General features: G+C 37.9%; 1 protein-coding gene across 1 annotated transcript in view; it reads right to left on the bottom strand.

The window, feature by feature from the left end:
- Window positions 1–25,144, bottom strand: part of LOC126373769 (ankyrin repeat domain-containing protein 6) — an 82,288-nt gene that overhangs the window by 15,283 nt on the left and 41,861 nt on the right. Inside the window, exon 3 of the mRNA XM_050020050.1 lies at window positions 15,131–15,258. Within this exon, the coding sequence (XP_049876007.1) occupies window positions 15,131–15,235 (105 nt within the window). The 5' untranslated portion in view covers window positions 15,236–15,258. The remainder of the gene's footprint in view (window positions 1–15,130; window positions 15,259–25,144) is intronic.

Genomic DNA, 25,144 nt, shown 5'->3' on the forward strand with positions numbered 1-25,144 from the left:
TCCTTTGGTGGTCTGGAGAATTAATTAAAGAAAATTAAACTTGTAACACAACACTAAATAAATAAATAAACTTTTTCTTTCCACACATAACAATTTACATACTTATAATTGACAATTACATTGACAGTTTATATAATTTTGATGGAGGCTATTTAAAAGCAGAAGGTAACCAACCCTGTCTCTCAAATTAGGGGATCAGGGCGGTTAAAATGGCCACATCAAAGCAATTCATCTAAGAAAGCAATATTACAATTTGACATTTGCGAATATAAAAGTAAGTGCGCAATGCAAATAAATGTCAAATAGCAACATTGCTTTCTTAGATGAATTGCTTCTATGTGGCCATTTTAACTCCCCTTTATCTTGAGAGACATTATTAAGTTGTTGTACTTGAGTTAGGTAAAATATATTTATTTATATCTTATTTATTTTTACTGAAAAAGCCTTAAATATGACAATATTAGTTCACATTTACAAGTATGTAGTTACAGGCTGTGACATAATTATTACGAGTTAGTTGGTATCTCATTGGTATGGTATCCCTAAAACCTAAAAGTTTGCAAACTAAGCTAAGGTCACCTGCCGGGTCTGCATGACAACCGCGCCGCGCGTGGCGCGTATTATATTGAGCGCTTCGACCAATAAACGATACAAATGCTATCTACGTAGATGGACGTCAAATGGCTATTGGTCGAAGGCCTCGATATAATTATGTTAAATTGTGTAATCATGTTAAAATCTGGGCTATGCATTACATTTAAGCGTTAACGTGTTTCTAGATGTTTTGTCCGAAGATGAATGGTGGGGATAAGAATAATGCGATGTTTTGCGTGTGCGCACTCCAGCTGCGCCGTTATAGCCATGGCAATCATGCTGCCAATCAGAATACCAGTCGCTATCGGCGGGTGTAGTGTAATCATACAATGTCTTCACGTCCGTGCCTTCCGGGGGAGGCAGAATAATATTGACTGCGACTGTAGAAGTTAAGGCATCGTAGTAAGTGGAATTCCGTGGCCTCTGCCTACCCCAACGGGAAATAGGCGTGATCATACCATGTTAAAGGTAATGTACGGTCACGAGTACTAATATGTATACACTTTGATACCATGTCATATTAACGTTTTTGACAAATTAAACCGTAAGTCTCATTAAATGTCAAATACGATAGTGCGACAAGGTTCTAAAGTTGATATTACTCATGACTGTACGTACAGGGGCGATAATATTTAGAATAGGAACAATTAAATAAACACTTTATTGTACACACTTGGGCACTAAAATATCTAGATTTCCATAGAAACATGTTAAAAACTACAATAGGCAAATGCAGCCTTATTGCTATAAACGATCTTATCCAGACGACTTTTAATAGATATTATTTATATTCAGTAAATGAGTGAGTTTATGTAAGTACTTATATATACATATCAAAGTTATACTTGTCTTTGATTACTTGTGGCTCTGCCCACCCCATTAAGGATTATACGGCGTGAGTTTATGTATTACTAAGGATTATATAACATGATATCAATTATCTCTAATCCAAACATGAATTGAAATCTTCTTCTATCATGTGGGTTGTGAGGTGAATTACCAACCTCATCAACCCTGGTGTCAGGGTTACTATTGAGCCGCCAAATTCCCCCGACATGACTCATAACAACTGCGTACTTACATCAGTAAGTAGTAACCGGGACCAACGGCTTAACGTGCCTTCCGAAGCACGGATCGTCTTACTTGAAATAAAATTATTTAATTTGATAACTTCTGTGAGAGTGGAGTATCTATGGGTGGAGTAGGTTAACCTACCTATTTCTAAATCTCGACATTCAAGAGTAATTTTCTAACATGACCTAATACTCTTTTGTGAGAAACGAACGTTCATGATCACTGTTGGCTTCATCAACAACAAAATATACTCATCTCCCCCTAGCATTATTCCGTTTTCACAGGGTCTGCTTACCCAACGTGAAGATTTGACAGGTCCGGTTTTTTACAGAAGCGACTGCCTCTGTGATCTTCCTACCCGCAAAGGGAAAACCAGCCCAATGCAGGTTAGGTCACATACCTCCGAAAATGCATTTCTCGGGTATGTGGGTTTCCTCACGATGTTTTCCTTCACCGTCGAGCAACAAAATATACTACCTACTAAAATTTATTAAGTATAGATAGGTATTTTAGTCACTCGAGTCTCGTGTCAGTTTCTCAGGCGACTAAGCGCGTACCCGCGAGGCGTCGTGCGGTCCTGAGGCGAGGTAACAAGTTACAACACTAGCGCTAGTGATGCGAAAATATCGATAACATTCTCGTGACAATTTATCGACGGTGTTGTCGTCCTGGCGATATTTCACAGCCAGACGTTGCGTCGTGTCGCTGCATTTTATTGGTTTCTGCCGAGGACATTCTATAGGGCTCGCTTTGTGGGTTTTATGCCAGTAGGTACTTATTTATTTATTTATAAAAGGTACACCAAGAGTTTATATAATAAAACATTAAATAAAACTATATATTTGTGTATTTTTATGTGTTTTGACGTATTTTAGTGTAGATTTAATTTGGCTTTTAACATTGTAACTACTATATTAATAAAACCTCCACCAACCCGCAGTGGAGCAGCGTGGTGGAGTATGCTCCATACCTCTTTCGGTTGATTGAGGGGAGGCCTGTGCCCAGCAGTGGGACGTATATAGGCAGTTTATGTATGTTAATAAAATACAAGTAATATCAGGAATTGGACTGTTTCATAAGCCAAATTATAGGTGCACATTCGAGGACATTCTTTAGGGCTCGCTTTGTGGTTTTTACGCTAGTAGGTATTTATTTATAAAAGGTACTTACACCAACAGTTTTCAGACAGTTTTCAACAGTTCAACAAAATTGGACCGTTACATACGTCAATTATAGTGCGCACAACATTTGACGAAGCCTGTGGTGGATGCCTAGTCTTTTTGTTTTTTTTTTATCAATAAAAATATTTAGTCCACTGCATACAAACATACACGTCAAAAGAGGTAAACTATAAAAACTTGTGCTATCTTGCACAGTGATAATACTATTACGCCAGTCTCTCTCTCTCTCTCTATTTAAGAGCTGCGCTCTTGTCGGTGGAGTAATCGCCATTCCTCTCTTCTTCCCGCCATATCAGGTGGCCAATCATATTTCCTCTCCGGTTATTACGCCAGTATTTGTTGAATAAACATTTTCTCTCTCTCTCTTTCTATTACTCGTATGAGCCACTCCAGGGGCATTTGGCGGCTCAATTACTAGCCCTTCTAACGATGGCAACCTCCCCGGTTCGCATGTTATAGTATTTTTTCTACTCCTCTACTTTAATCTGGCATTTAAATAACCAAAAAGTCTAATATAAGTACATACATAATTAAACTCTTTGAAAAAGTGTACGCTCTATGGCCTATAAAAGCATTGTTTACAAAGTGTAACTGTACTATAATGTCGCCAAAAAAGCATTGTTGTTGTTTTTTTTTTGACCTGGAAACTGGCACCTTTACTTTGTTTGGTGCCATAGATATACTATAAAAAAAAAGTATACATTTGCCGCCATTTTCCCGCGCTTTGGAAAATAAATTGGAAAATTTTTGTGTTTCGTTTAAAATTACGTCGTCGTAGAAAAAGTATTGTATGCAACGTTGTATAACTAGGTCAAAAAATGCTCGTGGCGTCTCTTATGCAACAGTTGTATAAGAAGGGTCAAAAAATGCGAGTGGCGTGAGTTGCGATGTGAGCCTTGGCGAACATCGCAATAAGAGACGCCACGAGCATTTTTTGACCTAGTTATACAACGTTGCATACAATACTTTTTCTACGACGACGTAATTTTAAACGAAACACAAAAATTTTCCAATTTATTTTCCAAAGCGCGGGAAAATGGCGGCAAATGTATACTTTTTTTTTATAGTATATCTATGGCACCAAACAAAGTAAAGGTGCCAGTTTCCAGGTCAAAAAAAAAAAAAACAACAGCAATGCTTTTTTGGCGACATTATAGTACAGTTACACTTTGTAAACAATGCTTTTATAGGCCATAGAGCGTACACTTTTTCAAAAAGTTTAATTATGTATGTACTTATATTAGACTTTTTGGTTATTTAAATGCCAGATTAAAGTAGAGGAGTAGAAAAAGTATATTATACTTACTTACATACGACACAATGAGTCTTGTGCTCTCGAGGAACGTAAGCGTAGACAAAGCAATGCTTTAACAACCCAACATTGTAGTTCCTTCGTTAAATATTTATCACAGAGCGGACCACCTACCAGAATTCGTAAAGTACGTAAACCAGTTATGTGAAGTAAAACAAAGCGTTCTTTAAAACAGTGGTTCTTAACATTTTAATAGCCAGGGAACGTTTTGAATGGATCGTTCTTCTCTCGTGTGGGTTGTGAGGTGGATTACTAACCTCATCAACCCTGGTGTCAGGGTTACTGTTGAGCCGCCAAAGTCCTCTGAAATGTCTAATGTAACGACTACGTACTTACATCAGTAAGTAGTAACCGGGACCAACGGCAATCGTTGACATACATACGTACACACAGTTGTACTGGTAGACAATACAATACAAATACACTTTATAGCACCAAAATAAAAAGAAATAATACACACATGACACACACACACACACACATACACATGTGGGTAGACAAGTCTAGTGAGTAATAAGGGTATATTATCTATTTATTTGTAGGATGGGGGATGATGGAAACGATTGTATTTCTTCAATACTTACTTGTTTATTACATTTTCCATTTTAAAACAACCGACCGCCATTTCCCTGACATTCCGCAATCCTCTCTTCTCTCTCGCTCACTCTTCGCTCTCTCTTTCACGCACCTTTACGTTACGTTTCATTCGGTCTACCATTCCTACACTCTTATAAGTACACCTCTGCCTACCCGTTCGGGAACACAGGCGTGATGCAATATTATGCTGTAAAAGGAAGTTACGTAAAAACATTTTCATGTAAAATGTAGCCAAGACATGATCATAATAATATCGACCGCAATGTCCAAAAGTTATCAGATCTTATGTAGAGCCAAGCTTCTAACTCTACTCGCCTTAACTATACAAACTCTAAGTTCACAAATTCTACAAAATAAAGGCAAAATATGGGGCTTGCTTACATCTGTTAGTAGTTTAGTACAAGTTAGGCATTTTAAAAGTTTTTACAGCACGCATTGTCGTTTAATATTAAAAATTAAAATTCTAATAAGTAGTAAGTATTATAGTATGATGATCACTGACGAAAGGAGTTGGGGGACCTCTTTGGGTACTTTCATGGACCACAAGTGGAACCCGAACCACCGGTTAAGAACCACTGCTTTAGAAGATGGCGGCGCGAGGTCCACACCTTGCGCCTGCGCGCGTATTCCGCGTTTTTGTCTTTTAATTAACGTCGCCGTCGTCGTCCGCGCATAGCTCTCACAGAGCTTAACGCGTTTTGCGCAACAACACCAGAATTTGTTTAGAAAGGCTATAATGCAAGGATTATGTCAGTGTTTTTTTTTTACGTCGAATCGTCGACCGGTTCGGTATCGGTCCTGAAGTGTTTGTTGTCCTTTGGCCGATTGGCCGCCTCTATGACTAAACTAATAGGGACATTGATGTATAATGGTGCTAATTCCTGCAGACAACATCTAATTTTATTTTAAGTTATACCTGTCATTTTCTTATCCACCGAAAAGGAAAGGGACGGATGATAGACAGCTCTTAATTTTAGAAAGAATGAGCAAATGAATGGATAACCCGGGCGAATCAAAAAGGTATTAGCACCAGTATGGGATTATATAACGGATCGTCAGGATCGCATATTACGTCTTTCGGGCGCCAAGACATATCAACTAAAGCCTTTACTCTTAATGGGATGGGCAGCCGTCAGACATTTATGATGAGGAGACCTGAGATTGGATACGTATAGCGACAGTTGACCAGCCCGTAGCCTAATAAGTAAGCATATCCTTCACTTTAGAAAAGACACAACACCTCTGTCAGTGTTTGCGGAATTCTCGCGAAAATTAGCTTAACGCATTTATTGGTTCCAAGTCCAGCATAAGGTACTAACTACACATATGTGATAATAATTGTGACAATAGAAGGAAAGGAAGTCACTGTAGTCCTGTGGTACACCGGATTGTTTCTCAAACGGGGAACGCCGGTTCGAATTAGAACCCCAGTAACAGAGTTGCACCAATGAGTTATTAAATTATCTTAGGTGGAGTTTTCACTAACACTGTTGGGTCGACCATTATAGATGGCGATACGGCTTACCACCTATCACGTTGGTCTAATATACTTACTTAAGTAGTTCGGTGGAACGATGGTACGGTCACGAGCATTAATTAATATGTATACCCTTTGGTACCATCTCACATTAACTTTTTTGACAAATTGAACTGTAAGTCTCACTAAACGTCAAATATGTTAGTGCGACAGAGTCCTAAAGTGGGTACATTATATTGCTCATGACTCTACTTAGTTCATCCTGCGGTTCTGTACTTCTAACTACTCCAATTAGGAATGTGTTTAAGTATACGTATATTATCATACGTTTTTTTTGGTTGTCACCAAATACCGCATGAAATTTTATTGCTTTTAAAACTGGCTTCAAATTCATTCCATTCGGAGGTCCCTAGCTACTTGCTTACTTTTTTTTCTTTATCTATCCGCTTACGTGATTTATAAGCGCTATTTGTTGATTTAACAGTTTTATAAATGATCTTATCTACCTACTTGATTTAATTCCTTGTTCTTAATTAATTATCTACAGGCTACAACCAAAAACAAACATGTACTTATTTACGAAACTTCTTAACTTCCTTTTATAACCTAACATAAGCTCACGGCCACATCCCAATGGGGTAGTCAGAGGTACATCCATCGTAAGTAGAATAGAATAGAAATCATTTATTTTAAATATAAGTAGGTATTGGTACACAGTAGGAGTGAATATAGTTATTAAAAACTTATTTCTAAAAGGGGACGTCAGCTCAGCAATATGTTGTGACACTCCGACATTAAGGGAGTGCCACAACGCTTTTTTTTACAAATTTTGTATTAAGTTGATCTCAGTACCCGTATCGCCATCTGTAATGGTCTAGCGAACTGTGTTAGTGAAAATTGCACTTAAGATAAATTAAAAACCCATTAGTGCAAGTCTGGTACCGGGATTTGAACCGGCACTCCCCGCTTGTGGCAAATCGGTGTGAACAACAGGACCACAGTCACTTTGAATCTAGTTTAGAGGCTATAAAATATGTGTTATTTAGGTGACAGTGAAGTGTGGTGTGAATCGTAATTTTAAATTAACCGCCGCCGATACGTCGGCAATTAATGAAGCAATACCAATAAACCTGCGCCCGCGTCGCTGCTTATACAAATGAACCGAGATAAGCGCGCCGCTGTAAACACTCAATTAGATGCGACAAAATAAGTCATAAAAGTTAAAAGGCCAAATCTTTCGGGTTCCGCGTGTCGTTCGAAAAGTCTTTCTCTTTTATGTAGAAAGAAATAAATATTTATTATCTCTAGGACGCCACAGAAACTAGGTACTTACAGCAAAAAAAGCTAAAGGGTAACATCTAAATGTAACCAACCCCAACTCGCAGTGGACCAGCGCAGCGTGGGCAGCTATTTTTTTATTTTTATTTTTGACGTGACTTACTGTAGATTTCCGCAGATGGCATTAACTACTTGGCCAGAAAAGCGTGGGCAGCAAAACCAACAAAATCTATAACAATAATATGGTATGTTCCACTTTATAATTTCCATATTTTCCTTAAATACTTTCAAATTCACAGTGTATATGGGTGAATATCAAAATTTGCCAAGTTTGGTGGTGTTCTAGCTACGAGGTAACTTGTTCTTCGTAGCTAGAACTATCTTTTTTCATGTCATTTTTCAACCCAATTTTTCACGAAAACATAATACATATGAAAGTTCGCCACCAAACTTGGCACATGTTGATATTCACCCATGTACGGAACCATGAACTAAATTAAAATGTTATAAAAAATATGTTTATTAATGTCAATCGAGAGTTCCAAAGTTCAAACTCATATTGGCCACAAGGTTCTTAACGGTACACAATTTATAATTTAATGTTTTAATGTAATCGGCGCATCGTAAAAGACCTTGAATTTTTAAAAGGATCGCTAAATTAGAATGCGAATTTCGAATATGTGGCTTTTGCAACACTGTTTGGTTCTTTTTAAGTTTTTACGTGATTTTTTTGCATGTTCGATATTTAGCGCGCCTTGAATTTGGCAGATTTGAAAGCGTATATGTTAATGTTTAGTTATCATAGGTAATTCGTCTTAGAATTTAGTATCAAGAGTGGTTGTTAGTTTATGATTATCTTCTGTTTAGGCATTTATGGCTCTACCTACCCCATTGGGGTTACATGAACAGCTATGTATATCTCTAGAAGAATATGGACACAACTTTTTTTTCTCTATGCCATAACTATCGAAGTAGTGATTAAAACGAACGACTTCTATGATAGATGTTCTTATATTAAGTTATAGGTTATTGCATGATAGTTCCCAAGGGACCGCAACAAATAAACCATCGCGGTCCATTTACGCGATATAATTAGGTTTTTTAATCGCTCCCTGGCGTTCTTAGATCAAACCAGTCGGTTACTGGTTCCGCGACTTTTTGCCATCAGACCGTCATGATAGATTGATATCGTTTGTTTTTCGCGCTGATAATTGTCAAAGACTAGCTTTTCGGACTATTTTTTTCATTGATATAAGCGGTTCGCATCGTCCTTCATTATGTGCACTGCTAGGGAGTGGAATTCTCAGCCGTCTTCTGTATTACCGAATGCATATAACCCGGGTACTTTCAAGACCAGACTGAACAGGCACCTTCTGAGCGAGCTCGCTCCACCTTAGGCCTCGCCAACACCTTCGTGAAAGTCTGGAGCTAAGAGCAAACCCATAAAAGGTAAAAAAAAAACTCACGCCGGGCGCGGCGTGGTTGCCGTGCACAGCCTGCAGACAGACATACATAATTATTGTTTCTTCTAACAATAAATATTTTCGTTTTTTCTATAGGTACCTAACCGAAGTCACGCGGAAAGCTAGTACCCTTTTAGCAAAGAAGAGTAGATACCGGATTACAGAATTTATAAGTTATGTTACCTAAATAATAAAACGAATGGTTTTTATATAAAATATTTGTCAAACGTGCTATTATGGTGTGGATTTAAAGCGGTTGATCGTTATAGTTGACGTTACGAGCTTCATATCCTGTCCTTATCATTCTAACTCCATTATTGCGTCATTTTTTTGCCATAAGATTTGAATGGATGGTACATTTCCATAAACATAATAGCCCAATATGTCTATAATATAAATCATAAGTCTTGATTTTATTGCGTTTTTATTATTTTCCAAAGAGATTTAAAAATGCAATAAAATCGAAACTATACTTAAACCTACACATAAATAAAATTGATTTGGAAAAGCGGCTTTGAAGAAAGATTTGATTTACTGATACAAATGCAAGAAGGGAAAAAGAATATTGAGTTTTTATATTTGTATGGAGTATAGGTACCAGACCGAGAAGGACTTACGATGACCAAATTGGAGATGTCCTTAGAAAAGGTTCAATACGATCTACTCTGAACCGGCGTGCGTGTATGAAGCGATTGATGAATGTGGAGGAAGCAAGAGAAGTGTGTCAGGATCGAAGCAAATGGAATTCTATAGTCTCTGCTTACCCCGGTGGGAAATAGGCGTGAGTTTATGTATAAGTACCAGAGTAGAGTACAGACATCAGGGGGTTAAAATGGCCACATCGAAGCAATTCATCTAATTATTATTGCAAGTTAAATTTTAATATCATTAGTATTAATAAACATACGATAGACTGACGGATTATTTGATGATATCGCGTTGTTTTGTTTACTTGACCTTTCAGAATTGCCATAGACAAAAAAATATTTTTACTCCTCTATTTCAATGGATGAATGATATAATACTAACGTGGGGTAGGTATGTCTGTCTGTACGAATTTTAATTTACATATTTATTCTATTTTTAGAAATTATCTTTAAGCAAGAACACATTTAGCAGAACAATAAAGCGTTACATGAACCAAATAATGATTTCTCTTAATGGAATTACCATATAAAGGGCAGTAAATGACTACTTGTTGAATGAGCCACGAACACTGTCGCGGGCATGTCTTTGTATGCTAATCACGCCGGTATGGATAGTAATAGGGGCATAACTCTGGGTTTTGTGTACCCAACCATGCGTGCAACGCTAAATCAGCGAGGTTATTGTCTAACATCAACATCTACGGGGTGTAAGTGACATCGTAACGAATACTGAGGGGGATGATTCAGACCATGATTCTGAGTTGATATCAAGTGGAATTTTCCGTCGCAAAATTCATGTTTTTTTTTAGTTTTTTTAAATTATTTTCAAATCTATACTTTTGCGATGAAAAATTCCACTTGATATTAACTCAGAATAATCAGCTGTTTCATCCCCCTCAGTATTCGTTACGATGTCACTTACACCCCGCACAAGTACATACTGTACCCATACAAGTAGGTATGGGTGTTAGTGACACCGTAACGAATACTGAGGGAGATGGTACAGACCATGATTCTGAGTTGATATGAAGTGGAATTTTCCTTCGGAAAATTCATGAAAATTTTTGTTTTTCTTTTTATTATTTTCTGTTCCAAACTTTTGCGACGGAAAATTCTACTTCATATCATCTCAGAATCATGGTCTCAATCATCCCTCAAAGTTTTCGTTACGACGTCACTAACACCCTGTATAGTAGGTAACCGTAGACATATTCATATGTACAATCTTCTTCTATCGTGTGGATTGTGAGGTGAATTACCAACTTCATCAACCCTGGTGTCAGAGTTATTATTGAGCCGCCAAAGGCCCCTGACATGGCTCATATAACGACTAACGACTACTTACTTACATCCGTAAGTAGTAAAGCGGGACCAACGGCTTAACGTGCCTTCCGAAGCATGGATCATATTACTTTTTTGGACAATCAGGTGATCAGCCTGTAATGTCCTAACCAAACTAGGGATCACAAAGTGATTTTTTGTGATATGTCCCCACCGGGATTCGAACTCGGGACCTCCGGATCGTGAGCCCAACGCTCAACCACTGGACCACGGATGTCGTCGTATGTACAATATCTTGTGCTAAAGTAGCTATTAATGCTAAGCGTAATCCTGATATTTCAGTAATATGCTAGTGAAGATATAGCCCAACACTAGTCCAGTATTAGGTTAAGTTACATGTAAAAGTGTTTTTGTCAGTTGGCAAAAACCTTATAAATTATATAATACTTACATACGAGTCAAATTGATAAACGTTTCTATGTTATTTTGTGTGACTGATTACTAACCTATTCTAAAAAAACGATATATAATTTTACAAACTACCTATTTATAAACTTTTTTTTATAAACTCATTTTTTTTAAGTTGTTTAAAACTAAAAACCCGACTACGGAAAAATCGCGTTCTAAAAAGCATAACACAACCTTTTTTTCTCCGAATATCTTCCGAATAGTGAAGTGGACCACCCTGGCAGGAGCTGACCCCAAGTAGAAATGGGAATAGGTCGGAGGAAGAATAAAAGTATTTGAGGTAAGTAACAGAATCATGACGAATTATTTTTGACAGCAACTCCTCGAACTTCGATTCCCGATACGGCGAGTGGCTCTACGTCGCGTCTGTCATTTGTTTGTGCAGTACAAAATACAATTATAACGACGCTATAATAATAAATATTTTGAATGAAATATTTTTTATAGGTAATATTTTTGGAAATTTTCCAGCCTATTTTATAACCTTAGTGATCTTATGCGCGACATAGATCGTGATCGTGACACAGATCGTGATCTTACGCGCGCACGTGTAGCATGTAGAGTTAGGAGAATGCTACACCGACAAGAGCGTGTCTCTTAAATTAGTGATGAGAGCGCGTCTGTCATTTGTTTGTACAATTCAAAATACAGTTAACGACGATATATAATGGAATGAAATAAAAAATAGCATTTTTGATTCGTTTTCTTTTTATAATACTTTTGGAAACTTTATAGCCTATTTATTACTTCAGTTATCTTATGTAAGTAAGTACATATGTGTTACATTATATTTCTTTATCAAGTAATGCGTCTATTAGGACGGTAAGTTACATTGCTTGGTTCCACTGGTGTTAACGACGACCTTGGTCGTCCCAAGTTCTTCTTTTTTAATATATTGTCATATTCGTTACGTTTTGTTGTTTTTAAATGTCAGTTTTTTGGTTCTAATAAAATCAGCTTAACAATGTTTTGGCTTTCTTGATATTTTTCACGTACGCGCTCTCAACAACTGGGTTATAATTTGTGAAAGAATTTTCTTACTTACTAAAGTATTCTAAAAACTTTGTGAAGTCCCCATATTAGTAAGTACAAAGTGGAGGCATAATTAATTATATTCCAGTATCGCAGCGTATCTCGTGTCATCTAGCAGTCTGCACCGACATAGTCGATATATACGACTCATTATAAAAACTAGTTCGGCCCGACCGGTTTGCTTGACTTTTTATTTTAGGGTTCTATGGACAAATGGACCGAAATCTTGTCCGTCGAGTTTAGAGTAGACTTAGAGCTTTATTCAGTTTAGTTTTTTAACATAACAATCATAAAATAGCCTGCGTTACATACGTCCCATTGCACACAAGTCTCACCTCAAGCGGAACATACTTCAACAAATTGTTGGAAGTTTTAATTTAAAAGATGTGTTGCTGTTGCAGTTTCTTGTCATTTCTTCTCCTCAGCCAAAACACAAAAATGTTACATTGACCTTCAACAAGTTTATCCATGATAATTACGTTGAATAAATGATTCTGATTTCTGATTTAATGTACTAACACAGTTGGCTCGACCATTGTAGATGGCGATACGGCTCACCATCTATCACGTTGGTCTAACAGAAAGCTCGGTGAGGTGTGGGTACTTAGTTCATCTTGTGATGGATGTAGGTACCTCTTTGACTTCGACTTGGGATGTAGTCGTGAGCTTGACTGTATAAAAATATATTATGTTTTTTTTTTTAAAGACCGTCTAGGGCCCTGTGCCGAGGTTTTTCTTGCAGCTTCTTTTCCCCGGCTATACAGGTTGTGAGAAGCTGCAGTAGTTTTAGGCGGATGAGACGTTCGTTATGTAAAAAATTATGATTCAAAGTGTAACTATGTTACCTACTGAATAAATATATTTTTGAATTTGAACTTATGTTATGTTATTATTTGGGTTGGGTATTAGAATCCTGAAAATGGGATAACGAAATAATCTTATGAGAGTTCCGCTTCTGTGTTAAATTAATGGTTTTAAAAGCCCAGTCGAAGTTTTTGTAGCTACCAAAGCCTATGAATGTATGCGTGTGTTTATCTTTATATCTTTTTTGCCAGTTTCTTTTTCTTTCTTTCTGTAGTAGCTACAATACTTGTAATTTGTTGCGTCCCAGCGGGGTTCCGACGTAAAACTGCGCGTAAAAAAGTAGCTCACAGCCTTAATGTAATTTAATTTTGTGCTGACGTTATCGTCGGGACAGTTTGTTAAGGCAAAATAAAAACTTTAAAAAGCTGCGCATTATTTTATTTTGTTCCTTATTGGGTACACTCTGTTTTATCAATTCTTCTCTGTTTCATCTATCATCTACATTTGTATAGTTCATAGGAAACTGGCTGAATGATTGAACAGCTGAAACCACTGGACCGAGAAGAATACAATTTTCCACAGAGGTTTCTTTTTCCTATGTGGGGTGAAGGGATATTTGGAATAACACACACACACACATTAAAGATCAATGGTCTAAAGAAATCCAACCCGGTCACCACAAATTCCCGGTCTAAAGAAACAACGATGATAATAATCCAACGTTATTTGTTTAATTCCTAAAATAAAAAGATACGGAATGCACACGACATAAAAAATAAAAAAGAAATTAACTTTCTGAACGTTACGTGTAATGTCAACAAATTATGACGGCCACAAACAAATATGGCTACCGAATTTTACGCGCCAAGTAATAATAAAAACACCTGTATCTTATCGTTGATCTAAGGAATGTGAGAGCATTGCTTGTGGATTTATTATACCAGCGATAGAAACGAGGTTAACGGTCGTTTCTCACTATTAGTGCCGACGACTCCAAATTTATTTAACTAGGTAAAAAAATTATGTATGAATCTAAGTTTGCGAAATAGTTATAAACTAAAGACTTTCAAGAAAACACTGTAATTGGTCACCCAATTTTTTATCGACTATTTTGTAATTTCCATCGTAATTCTTTCCACAACCAACGTCTCCTATAAAAGTCGGAGAACCAATCAAACCCCGTTCTTCATTTGTTTCGTTCACCGCGTAATTCTCACTTCCGTTTCCGCCTTTTCTGTTTACTTACTTTTTAAATTAATTAATTAGTTGTATAACATTTTCAACTATAAATAATTTATATTAATTATATTTAATAATATTTTAAATCATTAACATACTTTTAAATTATAGGCCCATTTGCTTGGACGATAAAAGTGCAGGTAAATTAATAGTCCATAATAAATTCCATCGTTTCGCAACTTTTAACTTTAACCTACTTAATATTCATGTTAGATATTGAGATATCTACTTGCAGATAATGAACCATGTTTTAAAATATGCGTGATAATGACAAAACGTACATATTTTTGCGCATGGTATAAACTACAAGATACGAAGCTAACCTAACTATTGTTTGATGACGTATTGTACATTTGCGGCTCATGACATTAATTGGCCAACAAAGACGACGTGACTGAGGATGTGTACTTATAGGTGAAGGAACACATCGTGAGTAAACCCGCGAAATGTGATGTTGGTAGGTATGTGCCCAACATGTAAGGGCTGGTACTCGCTTCGAGTTGATAGTCCTGTCAAGTCTTTAGCTTATACTATAAGAACGGAATAATGCTACTAGATTAGAGATATAGACTCCACTCCCACACATTATCTCGATCGGGGTGCGCAGAACCACAAGAAAATCTGATATCAAGGATGACGTCGGTCATTGACCTGACTAATCAGACGATAGAGTGGTACGGTACCTCGTCAGTGAGATGCAGCTGGTGCGCGCGCGCCGGCAGCAGCTCAGCCAGCCGCGCCGCGTCGCCACGCGCCGCCGCCTCCAGCAGCGCAGGCGCCGGACCCATGCGCCCACGCCCTCACTCCATCACTGCAAACACACATTAACTACCAATATAATTTACCTATTTAATTGTTTATTGCACATAGAACAGCATACAACACAACTTAATAACAAGAGAGGCAAGAGACGCAACTTTTTCTAACAGTTTCTGCCAGTAAAGCCTGAGAAGTGATAGAATAACCGGAGAGGGCAGATAGCTTTTTGTTAAAATTGAAGTTTTAGAACAAAAAATATTACAAGGTATGGCGCTGCAAGAATGCGCGGTCCGTAAGAGTATTTATTTATTTATTTTATTAACATTTCACGACTTTACAGTGCAGAATCGCCAATGCACCGTGAAAATTTAATATAAACAATAATATAATTAAACTCAGGTGTAAATAATATAAAAACATATTTAACTTTCACACATCATTCATCATATATTTTATCTAGTATATTGAGTACCTATATTGAAGCCCGATATTAGACACGATTGCGAGTGATTAGTACGAACTCCAGCTGTATTTTTTACTTCTTTGAACTACGAACGTCCATCAAAAAAATATCGAAGCCTTGGAGGAAGATTTACGTAAGTACTTAGCACATAATATATACCTATACAAGTAAGAGTCACAATGTTTGTAGGTAATCAGTACCTAGCACACAACTGTCACTGCGCACGAGTTTCCCGCTTCTTCCGAACTCATTGACTGAAGACAGATCAATGCATTCGACAGGAACTATAAAACAATGGCTTGTCCCGAGCATACGTCACGGTATATCGCTATTTGTTCATAACTGCAGGCCTAGCACGCTATGTAAGCGCGACGCGAGATAAAATAGGGTCTTTGGTAGACGCGGCTATTTCAAGATATCGCACTCCAAAGGATATATCTTATTGTTGTATATTGCTTACGGAAGAAGAAGAAAAAGAAAAAACAGATACCTATTTTCATAAGAAATGAGAAAATTCGTCCCTGACGTCGCAAAGTGACGTATCTCAATTTTTTGGCGGATCTGATTTGCACCTTATGTTATTGTCAATAAGACACAATTTATTTTAGCAGAAAATTGCAGATACGTCTGTTTGCGACGTCAGGGACGAATTGATAGTTTTTAATATAATTTGTGTGACACAAAGCCGTGGTAGAACACTTGTCTCTCACTTTGAGGCCTAAACCAATGATTGCCGATTTTTTTCCAAATTCATGTTTCGATCATAAATGATTATCACGTGTTCAGCGGAAAACATCGTGAGGAAACCCACATTCCCGAGAAATGCATTTTCGGAGGTAAGTGACCTAACCTGTGTATTGGGCTGGTTTTCCCTTCGCTGGTTGGAAGGTCAGACAGGCAGTCGCTTCTGTAAAAAAAACTGGACCTGTCCAATCTTCAGGTTAGCTAAGCGGAGCCTGTGAAAAACGGTATAATGCTAGGGGGATGATGATGGGTGACACATTTTTCATATTCGAGTCGCGAGTAAGTCGATGCGTGAACGAGGCACCTAAACTCGTCTGTCAAATTTGACAACTCGCGCTTTGACATTTACTCGCTCTACTCGCGCCGTTAGCGTGCTAGGCGTACTGACTGATGCTGCCAATCGTGACATAGTGACGTAGCATTACCATACGCATGCGCCATTTGGGAGAATATAATCATCTATCGCGACACAATTGGTGGCACAGTTTATGGACTTCGTATGAAAAATGGTTGCAAGCTATCACGGCCAACTTTAAAATCCTTTTTCGTAACAATGGATGAATGAATATCCGTAGGAATTTTATTAGTGTATGATTAATAAGTTATTAGACCTGGGGGGTTAAAATGGCCACATCGAAGCAATTCATTTAAGAAAGCAATATTGCAATTTGACATTTGCGCATATAATACAAACAAATGTCAAATTGCAATTGCCCCCTGTTCTGGATTTGAACCTGCGACCTCGCAATTAGTCAAATCTTCACTTTTGACTAAAAATAATATAGCAAAAAAATAATGCCGAAGTATGTTTTATCGCTGACAATGGATCAAGTCTTAAGGAATACAATTGTATAAATAAAGATTGTATACAATAGGAGATTATCACGGTTCAGTGGAGGCCCACCCTCCTAATAGATAAGAATAAAGACTGCTTCCGATGACGACGAAACATTTTGCAATAGTTACATACTTACCTAATACAAACGTACCTAATTGGCTACTTAATAGTTGTAACAATAAAATATGAACTACTTATGTCGGATATGGTAGTTCATCATTCATTATAGATAATATTTATTGTTAAGAAAAAAAAAATACATTTTAATAAAAAATAATAATAATAAAAAACAGAACGTAAATCCACCACAGGCTTCGTCAGTACCAACATTCATATTAAAAAAAAGGAAAGCATATTCAAATCATACATAATAAAATCCGCACAAGCTTCGTCGTTTTTGTTAAGATCATTTTTAAATATTTAATTTTTACAAAGAAAGAATGTGTTTTTTTTATCTGTGCAGTACAAGAGCCTTTGTTGATTGAGCTTCTTGTGACGTCATATTTCGCAAAATAAAAACTATTTGTCAGGTTTCAAGATATGCAGTTTGACAGGTTCTTTTTTTGTTGAAATGTGACGTCCCTAGGCAAAATGCCACGTGACCAACAGTTATCGCGCGAAATTTAAAATAATTGAAGAAAAATAATAATATTTTTTTTCTATTACGTATATAAAGCTTTTTCGAGAAAAATAATCCCGCGACTATAATTCCTAATGGATTGGGCAGCTACAAGTAATCAGAAGTCAACTTGCGATACAACTTGCGTTGCGATAGTCTTAAGATGCATTGATAATCCCTGTGGAAACAGGTGATCGATCACCATATCGACCATAATATATTATATTATAATGATGTTTCAAAACACATACACATAATTCCTTCTAACTGTCAAGCGTCAAGATATATCCCCATCGGGTATTGAATGGACTGCAACTCTGACCACTGGAGTACGGGGCTGTTAATGTTGTTAAGGTAATAAATAGATAAAGGTATGTTAACACCACAATAACACGCAACATAATAAACAAACTATGCGCTCACAAAAAACCTATTCTGATACAAATAGCGGGGCGTCTGGGTCCGTTAAAAGACCTCGTTAAAATTCCGCCCGCGCGTGCCTCGCACAAGGCTTGTGCTATAACACCTATGTTTTTTTAGTGACTTATGATGTGCCTCAGTTAGCAGTCACTACCTGGCTGGACAAAAGGGGACCGCTGAGTGTTTTCACCGGACAACGGATATCGGTTGTATCCACAGAATATTCATCGTCGTTAATTTAAGAGCTACGCTCTCGTCGGTGTAGCACCACACTACATTTTTAGGAAAAAAATAATAATAGCGCGGTGGTTTCCTTCTTGCCTTCCACCCCGAGGTACTCTGTCTGAAGGGAGTGGGATGTTACCCAGGGTAGTCTATTTCAAAGTCGTACTAGGACTCCTGTCCTCCGCCTCTGAATAGTACTGACAGTTACTGCCGCCCTCTGTCAGGTTGCTTCGCGGTAGAGTGGTAAAAAGCAAACAGAGTCCGACAGACGCCGCACTGGCGTCGTTTGTTCCCAACATTATGCCACACCACTCGATATGATTTGTTTTTTTTTGGGCTCGGTTGACCGAGAGTTTAAAACTCTCGGCATGTCATGGGAGCAAGCTACATAGGCTGCAAAAGATCGCGAAGAATGGAAAAAGGATTAGAAGAAGAAGAAGACTCGATATGATTTTCACGAATCATTCGCTTACTTTTGCACTTACTTATAATGTTAGCATGGGCGTAGTAAATGAGATAAATGTAGGTAGGTAGTACAGTGTGTAGGTGGAGTGGTCAGCGAGCGAGCACGCAGCGGCGGCGCGGCGTGACGATCCGGAAACGTGCGCGCTACTCTGCGCACGCGGTTGGAGTTTCACTTTCGTCAAATATTACGCAACAACAATATTCGAATGCCTTTTTTATTTTATACTAGCTTACAAAGATATAATTAACAAGATCTAAACAGGCAGGTCTTGTTAAGCTTAGTATACTATAAAACAACATAACATCACGCCTGTATCCCCGAAGGGTTAGGCAGAGGTGTATAGTACTCCTCGGCAGCTATGTTACTACTTGTGTTATGTATGCTATAAACGTGTGTGTGTTATTTGCCGCTTCAGAATTGGCTAGCACAGCCATGAACAAAATTGCACCGCTTCAAGACAATGAAGTCATATTTCGTCTGAAACAGTCGTTTGAGATCTATGAAAACAAAATTCCTTTATACTAGGTTTCCAACAACCATGGAGCATGCTCCACACTCCATGGTTTTTTGATGAGAGGCCTGTGCCCAGCAGTGGGACATATATAGCCTGTTTATGTTATGTAGGTTCTAGAAACTTTTGTTATGGCGACTATACTTAGTCCTGCTAGATTAGTTCTATCGTGTGGGTTGTGAGGTGGAGTACCAACCTCATCAACCTGGTGTCAGGGTTACTATTGAGCCGCCAAAGGAACCTGACATGGCTCATGTAACGACTACTTAGTAACATTAGTAAGTAGTAACCGGAACCAACGGCTAGATTAGTTTGAGAGTACCTCCGTACCGGTGAATTCCCCCTGCGCTCCCGATTTGTCCGATCAAGTAGTTTATGCCTAAAGTAAGTCACGTCAAAACAAAAAAGGTACTCGATCTCCGCTTCTGGGTTTCGATCAATCTATGTGCCAATTTTCATTCGAATCGGGACATCATCGGTCTAGGCGTGAAAAGTAAGAAATAGTTTGGTATCTATTGATTGTTTTGTAATGAGGCTAAGACGGTTACTTTTTTGTTAAATATAATATAATAATATCCTTTTCGTTATTGGAATATGTAATAGCCTCCTCTCTTCTCCGCTAAGGGAGGAAGCACGAGATTTGTCTGTTTTACAAATTTATTAAGATTTATCTAAACATATAACAATGATGTAACGATAAAACACAATTACATAAAAAATAAGAACATTAATCGTACTTACAGGCTACAACGCCTCTTAAAGTTACCTGCACTGCGGTGTATTACGGTTGGCAACACAAACTTCCATTCAACACCAAGGTCCTGATATTCAGAATAATGTTAGTGTAAAACCAATAATAAAGTTTCACTTCAGACATGAAGAATACATAAATTATGGTTATTTAAGCCTACATATTATTTTTGTACTGTGAAGGTAGTAAGTATACTAATAGTAACCGCTAGACCGGCCAGCCAGCCAAATCGAGTGAGCAGATTTAGTTAAAATTGGTAAAAAGGGGTTGAATAGGAGGCTACCAAATTAATTGTTATTTATGATTGATGTTTTATTTTGTATCAATATGAGGATGACATTTTCTTGTAAGTAAGTAAAAATCTTCTATAAAATTTAAGATTTAAAAAAGAAATTGATAAGGCAGACCTGTTATTATTTTTTCTGTTTTCAAGCTGTACTCCTCCTGAGGTAGATAGACATGATTAACGTTCTCCAGCTTTTCTTTTTTTTGAAGTTATTTATTAATAACCCTCACTCACGCGCTCAGGATGCTGTTGGGGCGGCCGTGACGCTGCAGTGCGTCGGGAATGTTTGCAGAGGCGCGCATTGATGACTTCTATGCCATCATGCGGAAGCGCCGCGCCTCCTTGCTGTCGCTCTGCGGCACTACCAACACCATTCTGAGCGTGTTCGCTGACAAGTGGGACTCCCCATTGCTGCGCCGATGGTTGAAGCTCCATCTCTCTTAAGTTTTCATTTGCTCTGTTTTATACTAACCCTAGCTTTAAGTTTGCATTGTTACTAACATCTATGGACCTGTGTCTGAAAATAAATAATTTGAATAATCTTCTTGTAACTCAAAGTTTTGAAATTATAAAATCGACGAATGCGCCGCTCACGCCACCTGAGCTCTAACTAATCGCGACAAAATTGGTTTCCGGAAATGGTACCTACCTATCATACATCTATTGCTAGATTCATAAATGTTTAGCAATTCATTACAATCATGACTTCATTGAAGGAATCAATAATCGTAGAACTTCGTGGGAATATGCAACTGGTTTCCGGAAATTTGGGTATTGACAAACTGACAAATTGTCTATAAGATGTTCCGGAGTCAAAATTACAGTCATTCCTGTGCTTACGTTCTCAAGGGCTGTATCAGTCTGCGCAGTTACCTATATTTAGGTTAATTCATATGTACTGTTAAAGGATTTATTAGAAACTGTGTTGATGAATCTATATATAATAACAATCGTCGTTTTAATATACAATGGTATGTATACTTTTTTAATAAGTATGTAATGTAATGTAAGCAGTCGTATGCAGCCCTGGGGAGTTAAAATGGCCATATTAAAGGAATTCATCTATGAAAGCAATATTGCTGTTTGACAGTTGTTGACATTGACATTGCGCACTTGTTTTTATATGCGCAAATATCAAATTGCATTTTTTTACTTGAATGGCTACGCCTTCGCATTTAGCCAATCATCAAAGTTAGCGAAACATGGATATAAAATTAGCGGAAAGGACACGGAAAAGAATTAGTTTGGGATGATAATTATTATAATAAACATCCTTAATTAATTACAATATTGCGTTGCAGTTTTTAGATGAATTGTTCTCTATGACAATCGGTTGCTATATAACCACAAAGTTGAAGCAGATGATTTCTTTCAATGTGACCTTTTTTAACCTCCCTGCTGGAAGAGTGCTTGTCACTCACTGTGAGATCGCATTTTAAAATTATGGAGTATGCTCCGCTCCATACAACCTCCGATTGATTGAGGAAGTCTTGTGCCCAGCAGTAGGACGTTTATAGGCTATTTATGTTATGGTATTATTAAAATTTAGCTTAATCAACTATACACCAGGAGAGACATTCAGTTCTGGCAACTGTCAATATCACTTTAGAACTAGAACCCTGTCGCACTAACATATTTGGCATTTTAGTGAGCCTTACAGTTCAATTTGTCGAAAAAGTTAATGTGACATGGTACCATAGTGCACCTCCAAATATTATGTATCGGTTGCAGCAAATGTGTGCAGGAGTATCGATTGGAAGTCTATCGTATGCGCAGAGGACGCAGAGGGCGACCTGAACGATGGCTCGCTTCCATTACGACGGATGCCCTGGCTGGGCGTCGTCCAACATGGCTTCTGTAAGACACCTACAGTCCTACATACATCATAAAAGCGGTTATTAGACTAGCCAATCCGTGCTGTCCGATGCATCAAGGTCACGGGCTCTGCGATCGGAATTGTGTGTAGCACGTGTAGTATAATAGCAAATTGGTGGGCGTAACCATGGTAACCACGATTCGAAGCGTCGATTTTCGCGATCTCGATGCACGAGCCCGTGACTTTAACGCATCGGACTAGGTAAATTCGGTATTCTAATAACCGTTAAAGAGAAAATAAAATCAAAAAGAAATGATTCAGAAGCTCTTATCGAGCTAGGATGAGAGTGTTGACCATTTGTCTTTGTGAATATTCGACCTATAGCGTAATTATTACGACGTGTCTATATTGCAGTACAAGCCCGAAATACGCTAAATCTTAAAAAAAAATACCAAAAAATGCAGGTAGGATCCAATTAACATCTCGTCTTATTTAGAATTTACCATAGCTCTCCTAAGATTTACCAGGTGCCTGTCAGTATAAGTCCGAAATGAACGATTATTGAAAAGCAATTCGGACTTGACCTAACCTGTATTGGCTCTGGTTGGAAGGTTAGATTGCCAGTCGCTTCTGTAAAAGACCGGACCAGTTGGATCTTTAAGTTAGAGAAGCGGGTCCTGTGAGAACAGGATAATGATGGACATGATGAGTGTTACATTGTGTCGTCAGATTTGGGTGGCAAGATCCAGTTTGCCGTCACTGCCGGGGTCCTGATTAACTACGGGTACGTGCTCGCCTCTGCAGAAGATATAGGTCGGATACCCATAGAGCAAATGAGGTTTGTGCAAAAAAGTATATAATTGTAGCAACAGTTCTTATCAAAACATACTTGGGTAGGGTTTTCTTCCTTTCTTGAAAAGGAGGCAGAAAGTACGACATTACTGTTGCACATATGTGGCAAGATATCACTCGGGAGAGAGTACGATTTCTACGTGTGTATAAGGCCTTCGATTATGTCTCGAACGGGCGTCAAACTATAAAACCCTCGTTGGTAATCGGTCACTTTCTTCCTTGGGTGAATAACGTACTATTAAAGAGAAAATTTTTCGAAAAAATGTAACTCGGACGGGACTTAATTCTGCATCTCTATCCTGCATCGTCACTATTCCAAAGCAAACACTTATCCGAACATATTGCTATCTAGACTACCTGAGACCAACCCATATTATTCATTGAATAATGAATTCTTGGACGCTTAAATTGTCGGAGGGTCTGGCCGGAGTACGTACAGGACAGCGAAAACTGTAAAGAGGAAGGGGAGGCCTTGGCCCAGCAGTGGGATCTTATAGCCTAGATTAGATTAGAATTTAATATTATTTGTTGAAGAAAAAATGATTGTTGAGAATAAGATTTTCGATATAGCGACAAAGTGTTTTCAGGAACAGCACAAAGTTCATAGTGTGGGGCGACGGAGGCGAACAGTATTCCCTATGGATATACGACTATATACTGCACCCGGACTACATCAGCAAGAAGACTTTCGCGACGGTGGCGCTGCTGCAGCTGCGCGACTGGGGCTCTAAGAAGAAGGCAGGTGGGCAGCGCTCGTCACCATCATCAATGTGCCTCATACGTCTGTTTCAGACAATTTATGGCGTCATTGCCACGCAATAATGCACATTTTCCATGGCTGTGCAAGCCAATACTGGAGCGGAAATTCAACCGCACAGAAGAAGCCTCCGACAGGTGGAATGTTGTCAGCTTGATGTTGTTACTCTCCTACTCGTCAGCGTCTAGAACTATATGTTGTCGTGAGTTTAACGCCCATTGAACGCATGCTTTCTCCACACATCTCCAGTACCGGCAAGCTTCTCCCATGCCACGTCGATATCAAAGAGCTCATGCTTCTTTTAGCGCAATCTTTAAATCGTCGACTGGTGTGTTATCAGCTTTTTTTATATAATGTTGAGGACGCGACAACAAAAAAAACAGCCTCTAGACGCCAGAGCGTAGAACTCATGATCTGGAGTTCCGAGGTCGTTTCGAGAATTATTGTCGAAATTACTTTCGTGAGACTATCCTTTGTTTGCTAAAGAATCAACGGAAAAGTAAAATGATTCCGGGCTTCGGTTGACACGTTAACATTCTATTTGTTTACTAAAGTAACTAAATATGTCGTTACACGAGTCATGGCGCTTTGAAACCATTAGGGTTAATGAGATCGGTATTGATATCTTGTGAATTGGGGTTCTCCCCGAGAGAAAGAAAATAATAATTAGGTATTTTCTTATTTATTCATCATATTGTTATTTTTAATTTATGTTGTAGCTCCTGTGTTACCAGTATGTCTGCCACTAAGAGGCATGGGAAGTTTTGATAACCTATACGTTGTTAAACTAACCGATGGTAAGTATCGATAATCATTATTATTTTATTAAATTCCTAGAAATCAAGCACAGATCTCATTTTCACATAACATAACATAAGCCCACGAGTCAGAAGTATATCCATCGTAAGATGAACTAAGTACCCATACCTCACCGAGCTTTCTCCAAGAGAAAATAATATAATTTTCTTTATGATTTGTTTATAATTATTAACGATTTATTAAATACGACTATTATAGACTACGATTATAACAAAGTTTTGTTTTAATTACATAAGGGCTATTTTTCAATAAAGGGATAAATTATTTGTCAATGGCATAGAAAAAAAGAAAAACAATAAAATTTGGAACATTCTTTCTGAATCGCCCCTAAATAATGTTTTTCTTTTAATAGAGAAGAAAGTGATACAAAA

This window comes from Pectinophora gossypiella, chromosome 16 (assembly GCF_024362695.1).
Source record: "Pectinophora gossypiella chromosome 16, ilPecGoss1.1, whole genome shotgun sequence".
NCBI classification, from domain to species: Eukaryota; Metazoa; Arthropoda; class Insecta; order Lepidoptera; family Gelechiidae; genus Pectinophora; species Pectinophora gossypiella.